The sequence below is a fragment of the Prunus dulcis genome, chromosome 5 (genome assembly GCF_902201215.1).
Source record: "Prunus dulcis chromosome 5, ALMONDv2, whole genome shotgun sequence".
Classification (NCBI taxonomy): Eukaryota; Viridiplantae; Streptophyta; class Magnoliopsida; order Rosales; family Rosaceae; genus Prunus; species Prunus dulcis.
In genome coordinates, this window is record NC_047654.1 from 11,634,247 (window position 1) to 11,646,641 (window position 12,395).

The 12,395-nt window shown below is 36.5% G+C and overlaps 2 protein-coding genes across 2 annotated transcripts in view; both read left to right on the top strand.

Moving 5' to 3' along the window:
* LOC117628562 (serine/threonine-protein kinase WNK8-like) overlaps positions 1 to 9,584 on the top strand; it is a 28,838-nt gene extending 19,254 nt beyond the window's left edge. Inside the window, exons 6-7 of the mRNA XM_034361047.1 lie at positions 8,447 to 8,660; positions 8,744 to 9,584. Of these exons, the coding sequence (XP_034216938.1) occupies positions 8,447 to 8,660; positions 8,744 to 9,432 (903 nt within the window). The 3' untranslated portion in view covers positions 9,433 to 9,584. The remainder of the gene's footprint in view (positions 1 to 8,446; positions 8,661 to 8,743) is intronic.
* On the top strand, positions 4,178 to 7,146 carry LOC117628561. The gene is made up of 3 exons (XM_034361044.1): positions 4,178 to 6,085; positions 6,261 to 6,381; positions 6,497 to 7,146. Exons 1-3 carry the CDS (start codon positions 4,574 to 4,576, stop codon positions 6,778 to 6,780), a joined length of 1,917 nt encoding a protein of 638 aa, XP_034216935.1. The 5' UTR covers positions 4,178 to 4,573; the 3' UTR covers positions 6,781 to 7,146.
* Positions 9,585 to 12,395: the final 2,811 nt, after the last annotated feature.

Genomic DNA, 12,395 nt, shown 5'->3' on the forward strand with positions numbered 1-12,395 from the left:
AGTTTTTTTCTATCACTCAGGGTCCCTAACGTTAATATAGGTGCTCTTAAATAGTTTCTCTGTTAAAAACTGTTAAATTCAGGAATATACTCGTCAAACCAATCCAAAATTATAAAATATTTCTCTCTCCCCTCTTTCTTTTATGTTTCCTTTCCTTCTCTTTTCTGTCTCTCTCTCTCTCTCTCTCTCTCTCTCTCTCTCTCTCTCTCTCTCTCTCTTTCTTTTTTTCTTCTTTCTTCCTCTCTCCTCTTTCTTTTTTTATTTCCTTCCCTTCTTTCTTTTTTTCTCTCTTTCTTTCTCTCCCTGAGTTCAGCCACCACTCTCGCGGTAAGTTCAATTATCTTAGTGAGAAATGCAAGTACTATTTAGTTGCAGAAATTATGTCTATTGCTAAGTAGATTCAAAATTTTGCCTTGAAGAGAAAATATAAGATTATAGCTTTTCCTTTGGGCATGGAAATAAGATCGTAGTTGAGATCTTGACATTCGCTTTACTTTGCTCGGGTTGTGAGCGATTCTAAGACAGTTGCTGGAAAATAGTTTTTGTTGCATTCCTTTGTAAACTAATGTACCACCCTTTTGTTCAATTGGAAGAAAGTTTTAGATTTTAGATTATTAAACTTATAGCGAGAGTGCTGGCTGAACTCGGGGAGGAAGAAAGAGAGAAGGGAATGAGAAGAAAAGAAAGAGAGAAAGATATCTGGCGGAAAGAGAAGAAAAAGAAAAGAATGAGAGAAGGGAAGGAAATAAAAAAGAAAGAGGAGAGAGAAGACTGAACTCGGGGAGAGGAAGAAAGAAGAAAAAGGAAGAGAGAAGAGAGAGAAGAGAGAAGGAAAGGAAATAGAAAAGAAAGAGGGGAGAGAGAAATATTTTATAATTTTGGATTGATTTGACGATTATATCCATGAATTTAACAGTTTTTTTAACAGATGGACTATTTAAGAACACTTATATTAACGTTAGGGACCATGAGTGATAGAAAAAAAAACTTTAATGATGCAATCTGATAGTTTCGCAAACGTCAGGGACATTTTGTGATAAAAAACATTTTATTAATAATTTCAATTCTTCATTTTTGCATTAACCAAGGGCATTTTCTGGTATTTTGAATGTTTTACCATTCTCTGTCTTTTGCTTTATATATACTAGCCTCTCAAGCTTGTGCCAATTAGTTTTTTTATTATTTAATTTATTTTTAATTTTAGAATTAAAAAATATAATGGGTACTTGTGTTCTATAAAAATATGACCCATTATCTTATTTTGTTTTTAATTTTAATTTTTTAATATGAAAAAGTGTGAATTTACCATATTATTATCATTTAATTAATAATTTCAATTCTTAATTGCATTAACCAATGACATTTTTTGGTATTTTGAATGTTTTACCATTCTCTATCTTTTCCTTTATATATAGAAGAAGATAGAAGAAGATAGAAGATAAACTTCAAGTCGATTGCACAATTGAATTATTTTCAATAAAGAAACAAAATTCAGAAAAATAAGAACTTAAATGTAACAGTATATGTCTATTAATCAATCCAATTGATAAAATTAAATTCAATGAATTAGGCCTTTGATTTCTTCCCTGAGATCTTCCTATTGACGGGACATGAACTTTTGGGCCAACATGTACATATTGGACCCATGAGATCAAATGAAATATTGTCCATTCATTTAAAACTGGGGTCAGCTGTAAGAATAACAAAAACATGTCGGTCAATGTGGTCAATAATTTCTTACCCAAAAAAATGTGTTTCATATTTTTTTTATTGATCAGGAGATGATTTATTTATTTTTAATTGAAGTAGGAAAATTCGAATTTTGACTCCTTTCAAATACCTAAGAGGTAGTTTGTGAAAGATGATTCCATTGAGAAACCGATTGACAACAAAAATGGTGACGAATACAATTTCTAATTTTTTTTAATTCATCCAAAGAATGAGAATGATTTGATATTAAAATGACAAACACAAAGTATATATGCTTAATTATTCGATCAAAAAAACCTTGTTCATTGGTGTTTCCTTGTTCATTTGTGTAATTTGGGCTCCTCTCAGCTTTGGGCTCCGGGCTGTAGCCCTGGTAGCCCTGGGCCAAGGTCGGCTCTGGCCTCAGCAGTTTGATTTTTATGTTGCTATGTTTCTTCAGTTGAACTTCCAATTGATTTTCTATTTTAATTCCCCATTTCTATTTTGATTTACTCACTTGCCCTAAAGATTCCTAGTCATCCAAGAGTTTAATTTCCTCCTAGTGATGGTGGGGTTTGTTATTTTATTTTTTGGACTAGGATTCCTAGAGTTTAATTTTCTCCTAGTGATGCTAGGATTTGTTATTTTCATTTTTATACTAGAAGTCCTTGTAATTCTAGGGTTTGAAGTAGTATTTATTTCAAACTTTAGCACAATTTTAATCACTAACAATGTGTACGAGTAAGCTCTAGATTGAAACTGAGTATATAGTTTTCTGATTTTTTTTGTTTTTCTTGCCGTTGGATTAGATAGTAGGTTGCGATGGGCAAGAGGAGGACTGTTTTGAATGAGAAGTTTAAACCCCTTCTCAAAAATCTCAAATTCACACTAGATTCTCTACTACCACGTATTAGCCAACAGATGGGTGATGAAAACAACGTCAAATTGGGTCTGTTCAAAGACGAATTAGAAAGCCTTGGAAGACAAATGAAGGAGGGCACAAGGCTTCTTGTCAAGTTATCAAAGCCTGTTAGTCTATGGAACTGTTGCATCTGGTACAATTGGTGCAACTACACAGAGCTTAGTTACATGGACCAACTTGTCCCATTGAATAAGTCTCTCACCATACTGTTAGAAACACTAAATCTGCTGCAAGAAGCAAGGGATGTTAAGGAGTGCTAGCTTTTCGGACGACGAGCAAGATGAATGGGAAAGAAGACTCTTAGATTTGCTGAGAGTGCAAACGGCAGGGAATGTGCAAGAATTTTCAGCAAGTAATGAAGAAGAAACCAAAGTGCATGGGCAAACTGTAGGAGAATTATTCTGGGTGATGTTCGATACCGTTGTAGAAGTGAAACACAAGAATAACATGTTCAAATGCCCCCTCCAACATATAAAATTGACGCTAGACTTCTTAAGGCCATATATAGGGACAGCAGAGCTGAATCTCCCGAACCAAGACTTAGAATTTGTTAAAATACAAATAGAGAAGGGTGTAGAACTCGTTCGCAAGTGCTCCAAGCAAGCTAGATGCAAAAAGTACGAATATACCAACAAACTTTTTGAATTGAATCAATATTTTCAAGGACTATTAGATATCCTGATGATGCGGCAAGCACGGAAGGTGAGGAAGTGCCATGAAACAGAAACGGTGATCAAGCGAATTGAAGAGAGTGGTGTGATACAAAACCAAACTCAAATTGAATGTACCAAATTGGATCAGGATTTTCAAAGAGTGTTAAATATACTGAGGGCGTGGCTAGCAAGGAATGTGAGGGCAGGGAATGTGAAGAGGCAGTTTGGGGATGTGAGGGAGCAGTCTGGGGATGTGAGGGAAGGCTTGGTGTCATTGATCAAGCGAACTGAAGAGAGAGTGGTGTGCTAAAAAACCAAAAATCAGAAGAAAGAAGAAGAGAGAGAGAGAGAGAGAGAGAGAAAGAGAGAGAGCAAGTGAAAATAATTGCTGTAAACAAATATTTTATTTGATCTTTTGCTTTAATTTTCAGGCTTTTAAATCACACACACATATATATATATATATATATATGTAATTCTGCATTAGCAAACTATTAAGTCCCAAATTCAATTTAGTTTGGGCGGTTTAGTCCGAAGCCGAATCCATTTTTTTAATACATTTTTTCAACTTTATTAGTCTAATTACAACGAAAAATTTCCATAACCTCCTACATACTGTTTATTTTCCAACACATCACACCTTTTCAGAGTGGTAACATGCCACCAAAATTTTAAAATCCATTAACTAACATAGTTACAGCCAAAGATAAAGTTAAAGTGGCAATTTTTATCGAGTTATTAATTACAAATCTCTCTAGGTAGCCAATAAGAGGAGTACACATGTACAATAAAACAAAATAAATAAATAAGTAAATATATATATGTATATATATATATATATATAATAAAGTGGAAGTTTAACACCGTTAGATGTCTGTTAAGTGGTGTGAGGATATTGAAACATTGGATTCGGTACCAATCCAGACAGCGGAGACCAGTTGACTACCTCTGATGATTTCTGAGATCTGAGCTTCTTCAAGAGAAAGAGAGTCCAACAAGAAACCGGGGAGGCTGGAGGGGGTCTCTTGACCCACAAGATTCATGTTAGCTTCAACAAGAAACCGGTTTAGGAGCTAATCAAGAGAAAGAGAGTCCAACAAGAAACCGGGGAGGCTGGAGGGGGTCTCTTGACCCACAAGATTCATGTTAGCTTCAGGAGCTAATCAAGGCCTCTGGATTTGAGCGAAACTGGTCTGAATTGATCGCCAATAAGGTAGATCAGGATTTTACATTGAAACTGTTCAAAGTTCTGTAAGTTTAGATTGTAGCATATATAAAAAACCGCTGGGTTATTGTTGTTGTTGTGGCCATGGCACTGGCTTTGGTTGGAGGGGCTGCCATAGGAGCACTCTTCGGAGCGCTGTATGATGTCGTTAAGGAATCGATGGGCAGGACTGTTTTGCAGTATAACCCCCTCCTTGGAGATCTTAAATTCACTCTGGAATCTCTACGGCCGCGCATCGTCCAACAGATACGAGATCATAATGTGGAGTTAGGCCTCCCGAACGACGATATCGAGAGCCTACAAAGACAAATGGAGGACGGCATAGTGCTTGTTAGGAAGCTGTCAAATAATGGTATGTGGAATTGTTATGCATGGGGCAGCTGCTGCAACTGCACAAAGCCCAGTTACAGCGACCAACTTGTTGACTTGGATAGGTCTCTTAGAATACTGTTAGAGATATTGAAGCTGCAGGAAGCAAGGGATGTGAAGGAGGTCTTGCTTTTGACTAGGAAGATCGATGACAAACAAGATGAATTGGAAAGAAGAATGTCAGATTTGCTGAAAGTGCAGCAGGAAGCAGGGGATGTGAGAGGGTCTTCAGGAAGCAACATAGGCACGACGGTACAGCAAGGAAACGAAGGGAATGGAGGGCATCAAGTGGCGCCAGTATGCGGAGTAGGAGGGGCTGCTACTCTAGGAGCAGTTTTTGGAGTGTTGTTTGATACCGTTGCGCGAGTGAAGGACAAGACTATGATGCTTAAACGCCCTCTCGAAGATGTCAAATCCACGCTAGACTCGTTAAAACCACTAATAGAAGAAATAGCAGCGTATAACAAGGTATTGAATCTCCCAAAGGAGGAATTAGAAAAGGTTAGATTTCAAATGGAAGAGGGTGTGGAGCTACTTCACAAGTGCTCCAAGGTTCGTCAGTGGACTAGCTACAACAGGTATGAATATGCAAACAAACTTCTTGGATTGGATGAATCGCTTCAAGGATTGTTAAATATATTAAGAGTGCAATTAGCAAGGGATGTGAGGGAGAGGTTGGTTTCCGTAAGTAAAATAGAGAAGTTGATTGATCAAATTGAAGAGAGTGGTACGGTACAATTACAGAATCATCCAACTGAAATTGAAGATTCATGTGATGTACTTGAACCCCCACAACCTGAAGTTGGATTGAGTGTGCAGGGAACAAGGGATGTGAAGGAGACATTGGATTCGGCAGCAAAAATAGAGGTTGGGGTGAAGCGAATTGAAGGTAGTGGAGATGTACAAGGTCAAACTGACATGGGAATAGGTGAACCTAAGTTGCCTACACTTGAAGCTCCGGATGTTGAAAATGAGGTGATTGAATATGTATCTTCAACGGTTACAGTTGGCTTGGATGAAGACCTGATATGTGTTTCTCCCGCACCTTCCTTCACAGCGATGGATGACGAACCAACTGCTTACTTTAGTGATTTCTCCACATCCTACCTGGAAGACAAAATCTCTCATGTTTCAGAAGATGCTAACCCGATGGCTCATTTTCATGATTCCTCTGCATCCACCGCAAGAGATAGAAGCTCTTATGTTTCAAGGGATGTTGGGACAAAGGTGATTTCCTAGTTTGCAATGCACAACATCTATCTAAGATTTATTATACCTCATGTGTTCTTACTTCTAAAATTTCTACTTTTCGTATGTGTAGTTGTGTTCTTACTCTTAAGTCTTAACAATATGGCTCAGGTGCTTTTCCAACTTTTAACATGCTCTCTTTCTTTCAATTTAGTTTCCTCTTGGCAATCCTGTCAAGTCTACACAGATATATTTGCACCAGAAGTTGGAACTGAAGGTGAGTGCTGATGACAAAAAAATGAAGAAAGTCACGGAAGCTGTCTGTGCCATAAGGGGTATAATTCTAACTTTTCTGGCTCAGTTTTGTTTGAGGAGCTTCAATATTCAAAGCATTCCAAATAATTTCTTTTTGTATTTTCCATTCATTTTTCTGTTTATTTGGATGAACAGGGGTTAGTTCGATTAGTTGGGATGCGAAGAACCAAAAGCTAACAGTGTTTGGACAGTTGGATCCAATGGTAATACTGACTAAGTTGAGGAAGATAGTTCGTAAAACAGAGTTTATATCAGTAGCCATGGAAGAAATAAAAGAAGATAAGAAAGAGAGAAATCTTACTATGAAAGAGAAAATGGAAGACAACAAAGACTGCAGCATTGGGTACAGCCTGCAGCATTTTGCTGAATTAATTTCGTATCAAGGGGCTCGGCATCTGCGTATTGATGAAAGGAACTAAACGAGCAAGCATCCAACTGTGCTTCTGCTTCAGATGCCAAGAATGTTAGAGGTTTAGGATCAGATACGTACGGTTTTGATCGATGCTGTAAAGGTTCAGATAGGTAGGTAGGGTTCCAGTCCTGATTGTATGGTTCATGAAGTAGCTCAGCAATGAAGTCTGCTATCTCGTATAAGTAGAAAACTTTCAATTTGACAAGCATTTGTTCCTTGTCTGAGTTGTCTCTTGTGGACAAATTCCAAAGAAAGGGTACACAGCAAAACCGAAAATAGTTAACTGGTGTACCATGTTCCTGCTAGGGTGTTTTTTATTTCCTTTTGCTCTATAATATTCATTTGATTCTGGTCATTTTTTAACTTTTGTAAATCCATTTGCTTTTAGGTTTATATCTGCTGTAATTATATGTTGGTTTGTTAGCGGTAGTCAGTTCACGACAAATTTCCCTTCTTTTTCCCTCCTCTTAAAGCAGAATCCCTTTTTAACCTCGAGTTCTTGATAGTGGAACTTTGACACTTTGCAAGTGAAGAAGAAGGATCTGCTTTATAGATTTTTTGTTTATATAGTGTTCGTGGTGATTTCCTTTCACCCGGGAACACCTAACTAGCAACAGATTTCTCCTATCCAGCACAAATTTGTAATTCTTCATCAGCAAATTCTTGTTCTTATTTCCCTTCATTCTACATTCAATCATCAACTTCTGTTGAAGTGCAAAACCCATTGGCATCCATTGAAACACGAAGATTCCATATGCAATGAGTGGAGCAGAAAATTGTACGCAAAATTTCAAATTTTATTCCATAAGCTAAACTGAGAGTTATTCACAATTTATTAACAAAATCAATCATCCCCAATACAATATTCACACGAGGAACACGAAATGAATGCACAATAAGGAACAATAATTGATATTTTCAATTGATGAGATTTCTTGAACAAGATGAATAGAAGCATGAGCATCCCATACACTTACATTTGACATGCAGACAGATGAACTAAAAGCCTCCACACATACTACCAGTTTTCCTTGACGATTTTTGATTTCTCAAGTATGAATTTCCCTTCCTTGTACTTCTGCGTTTCCTCATAGGCTCGTTCGTACTTCCAACCAAGCACCTCACGACAGTCACAGCAGGAGACATCAGCAACAGTGTGCAGACCAGTCATGAGTTGTCTGTCTTCTTTCGGCCCAACTGTAATGTTCATTGCGTGTGAAAACAGAAAGGCTCGACCATTTCTACCCTATGATTTAGGAAAAGAAATAGTCGAATCAAGTCATGTTCTTGCAATCCTCTTATCATAGTCACATCCAGAACAAGGTTAATATAGGCATTAACCAAATCAATACAATGCAGAACATAAAAACCCTCAACCAAACAGAAAACAACTACTTGCCTCCTTCCCTTGGCTAATCAAGTTTGAATTGAGTCTTCATTTCAACTTACACGAAGGCTAAACTTTTATTCCTCATTTCATCCAAAATCTAGTGACAAGTAAACGTCTATTCATTTCATTTTAAAGAATAGATTCTCAGTAGCATATCAAAAAAGGTCTCTTTCTTAATGACAGACAATCAAAAGAAGCACAACAGCTTAAGTTGGTGAACTTTCGCAATTTGAAGGAGCGTAGTTGTGATCTTTCGCAACTACCCAATCTTGTGCCCAAGTTGGTGAACTTGCCACAGCCCGAAGCTCGCCCTATGGACCTAGATACTAACGACCAGAAGTTTTCTATTGGATCTTGTAGGAAAAGTGTCAATGAAACTTCTAACTCTTCAGTTCTGGAGTTTTGGAGGTTCACAGAGAATAATGAGTTCAGGTTAAGAGCTGAACAAAATACGCATACTACCGTCTCTTTAACTCTGCGCATTGCTGATACCTGTGGTAAGTGCATCTGCCATGAAAATGGGTTAATTGTTTCCCCTTATTTTTCATGAAGTGAACCTGAATGTTATTTGTCTATACAGGTCGTGTGAGGAATATCCATTTTAAGTTCTATCTTGATTCTGATACTGCAATGTCAATTGCTGGGGAAATGGTTGAGCAACTTGATCTTTCACACGAAGATATCTCTGTCATAGCTGAGTTAATTGACAAATTGATTATGAAGCTTGTACCAGGCTGGAAACCTTCATCCGAAAGTTCATCATGTGGAGCTAACAGTTCATGTGGGGATCAACCTGCACATCAAAATATTCTGTCACCATTGGCATATGCAGAAGACCAAGATAACCAAGCAACAATGATTTCAGATACCTCAGCCTGCTCAGCCCAGTATGGCGTCCCTACTGCCTCATGTAATGTCAACGTTTCAGAATCGGCCAAGTACAGTTCTGATGAACGCTGCACAGGTTCAGATAGGTACGGTTCCAGTCCGGATTGTATGGTTCAGGCCAGACTCAAGGAGAAGAGCTATGAAGCTGGTTCTGGTGATTCTGTTGTTATGAATGACGCATGCCCTGACATGTCAAGCATTTGCTCCTTATCTGAGTTGTCTCTAGTGGACAAAGATCGGTATGATGAGCTGAAGGGGGAGCTTGTTGCTATTGATGTGCAGTATCATCAATGTCTTCTCGAACTCTTGAGGATGAGGGAAGAAGAAATTCAGAATGCCAAGAAGAGGTGGATAGAAAAAAAGAAAATAGCTGTTAATTAATGTACTATTTTGTCTTCCTGGGGTGACTTTATTTCTTTTCCTTGTTAACATTCATTTAATTCTTGTATTTTTTTTTTTTCCTTAAGAAAACGCAGGGATCTGTTTTGGTACATAATTTGTTTTACGGTTATTAATGAATATTTTTTTGTTTTTTTTTTTCTCTTCCATGAGTTCTTGACTGTTTATTTCATGTATAAACAATTGTATTATCATGAGATTATGATTTGATATGAAAATAAACAGAACAGTAAAACCAAAAGCTTTTAATTCAAGTTAAGACAGATTTCGTCTCGCAGTTTGATTTTTCTGTTGCCATGTTTCTTCAGTTGAACTTCCAATTGATTTTCTATTTTAATTCCCCATTTCTATTTTGATTTACTCACTTGCCCTAAAGATTCCTAGTCATCCTAGAGTTTAATTTCCTCCAAGTGATGCTGGGGTTTGTTATTTCCCTTTTTTGAAAAGGATTCCTAGAGTTTAATTTCCTCCTAGTGATGCTAGGATTTGTTATTTTCGTTTTTAGACTAGGAGTCCTAGTAATTCTAGGGTTAGAAGTAGTATTTATTTCAACTCCAGTGCAATTTTAATCACTAACAATATTTACGAGTAAGCTCTAGATTGAAACAGAGAATATGTTTTCTGGTCTTTTGCTTTTGGCTAGGAAAATCCTCGACAATCAAGATGAATTAGACAAAAGATTGTCTGATTTAGAGAAAGTGCAAGAGGAAGCCGGGCTGAGAGCACAACAAAAAACAAATATGAGGGAGTTTTCAGGAAGCAATAATACACAAACGATGGGGCATGACCGGAGTGAAGGGAATGGTGTGGAAGGGGCTACTCTAGGAACATCGTTTGGGGTGCTCTTTGGTGCTTTTATACAAGTGAAGGACAAGACTAGGATGTTTAAGCGCATCCTCGGGTATCTCGAATCCACGATAGACTCTCTAAAACCATTTATAGAAGAGATAGTAGAATATAACAAGGTATTGCATCTCTCAAAAGAGGAACTAGGGAATTTTATAACACTTATGGAGAAGGGTGCACAGCTCATTCACAAGTGCTCAAAGATTCGTAAGTGGGCTAGCTACAAGAAGTATGAATATGCCAACAAACTTCTTAGATTAGATGAATCTCTTCAAGTAATGTTAAATATATTTAGAGTGCAATTAGTAAGGGATGTGAGAGAGAGCTTAGTTTCCTTAAGTAATACAGAGGCTATGATCAAGCGAATGGAAGGGAGTGATTTGATACAAAATGATCAAATTTTAAGTATAGGTGGTTCTGCAGTGCCTGAAGTTCACCTGCATCGACCTGGATGTATTGAATGAACATGGAACACAAGATGTGATCCTGGAGACATTTGGTTCACACAAGATGTGCAGTGCCTTAACATTCATTTGATTCTTGTAAGTTTTTTTTCCCTTAAGAAAAGGCAGGGATCTGTTTTGGTACATAATTTGCTTTTACGGTTATTAATGAATATTTTTTTGTTCCATGAGTTCTTGACTGTTTTATTTCATGTATAAACAATTGTATTATCATGAGATTATGATTTTTTTTCCCCTTTATTAGTGTATATCATCTTTCTCTCAAGTCTTCAATTACCATGCTATTAAATTCATGCGCATATGAAAATACGTGTCCGTTCTATATTTAATAAATTATTAAAGATTTTTAGAAAGATTTGTAATCGTTATCTCTTCTATGGTCTCTTCATTACATCATAAATAATTTTTTTTATTGATCAGAAAGGAGGTGATTTACTTATTTTAATTAGAGGAGGATTCGAATTTTGAAAAAGGAAGGAGAAATAGTGAAAGATGATTTCATTGAGAAACCGATTGACAACAAAAATTGTGACTAATACAATTTCTTTTTTATTAATCCAAAGAAAGAGAATGACTTGATAATAAAATAACTAACACTTAATTATTCAATCGATTTTTTGGATTTTTTTTTTCTTTTCCCTTTTATACTTCAATTAAGGATTGGGAGATTCACTATTATACCCAATATGGGGGGGCCCAAATTATAAAAATACCCTATAAAAAATGGACTTTAGAAACACACCCAAAGCTCATTTACAACATAACAAAAAAGCTTTTAACTTCTTATAAATTATAAAACCGCCATCAATTTCTTAAAACAAGCCAAACTCCAAAATCTCGTAAAAATACCCAAACACTTAAGGCCAGCTGTCATTTTTTGGGTTTTTTTTTGGATTTTTTTTATTATAGAAATTCAATTGTGTAAGGTTTATTTAAAATATTAGTGCTAGAAATGAGTATATCACTAAATATCTCTTAAAGATTCCTAGTCATCCTAGAGTTTAATTTCATCATAGACGCTAGGGTTTGTTATTTTAGTTTTTATACTAGGATCCCTAGAGTTTAATTTCCTCCTAGTGATGCTAGGATTTGTTATTTTCATTTTTTGACTAGGATTCCTAGTAATTCTAGAGTTTAAAGTAGTATTTATATCAACTTTAGCGCAATTTTTATTGCTAAGAATGTTTACAAGTAAGCTCTAAATTGAGTCAGAGTTTATAATTTTCTTTTTTTTTTTTTTTTCTTGCGTTGGATTAGAAATTAGGTTGCCATGGGCAGGAGGGGGACTGTTTTGAATGAGAAGTGCAACAAAAAAGGAAGAAGAACCCGTGAAATTGACAAAACAAATCTCTTTTTTTTGGGCAGCAACAACAAATAGTAGTTTACAGCACCGTCAATCCTTCAACCTATATGGATAAGAATTAGAGGGAGCAACTGAAAGAGGAAGGTAGAGTTCCAGATCGCATGTATCACTTGGATTGAAAATAAGACCGATAAGAAGATAAAAGACGAATTCATGAGTAAACATCCTTTTAATGCTTGATGTTATTAAGTTAATTACGAATTAGAACTTGCTACCATGCTCAACAAACTGATTAGGGTGGAGAGGATTTAATTATCTGAGATTGACCAAGG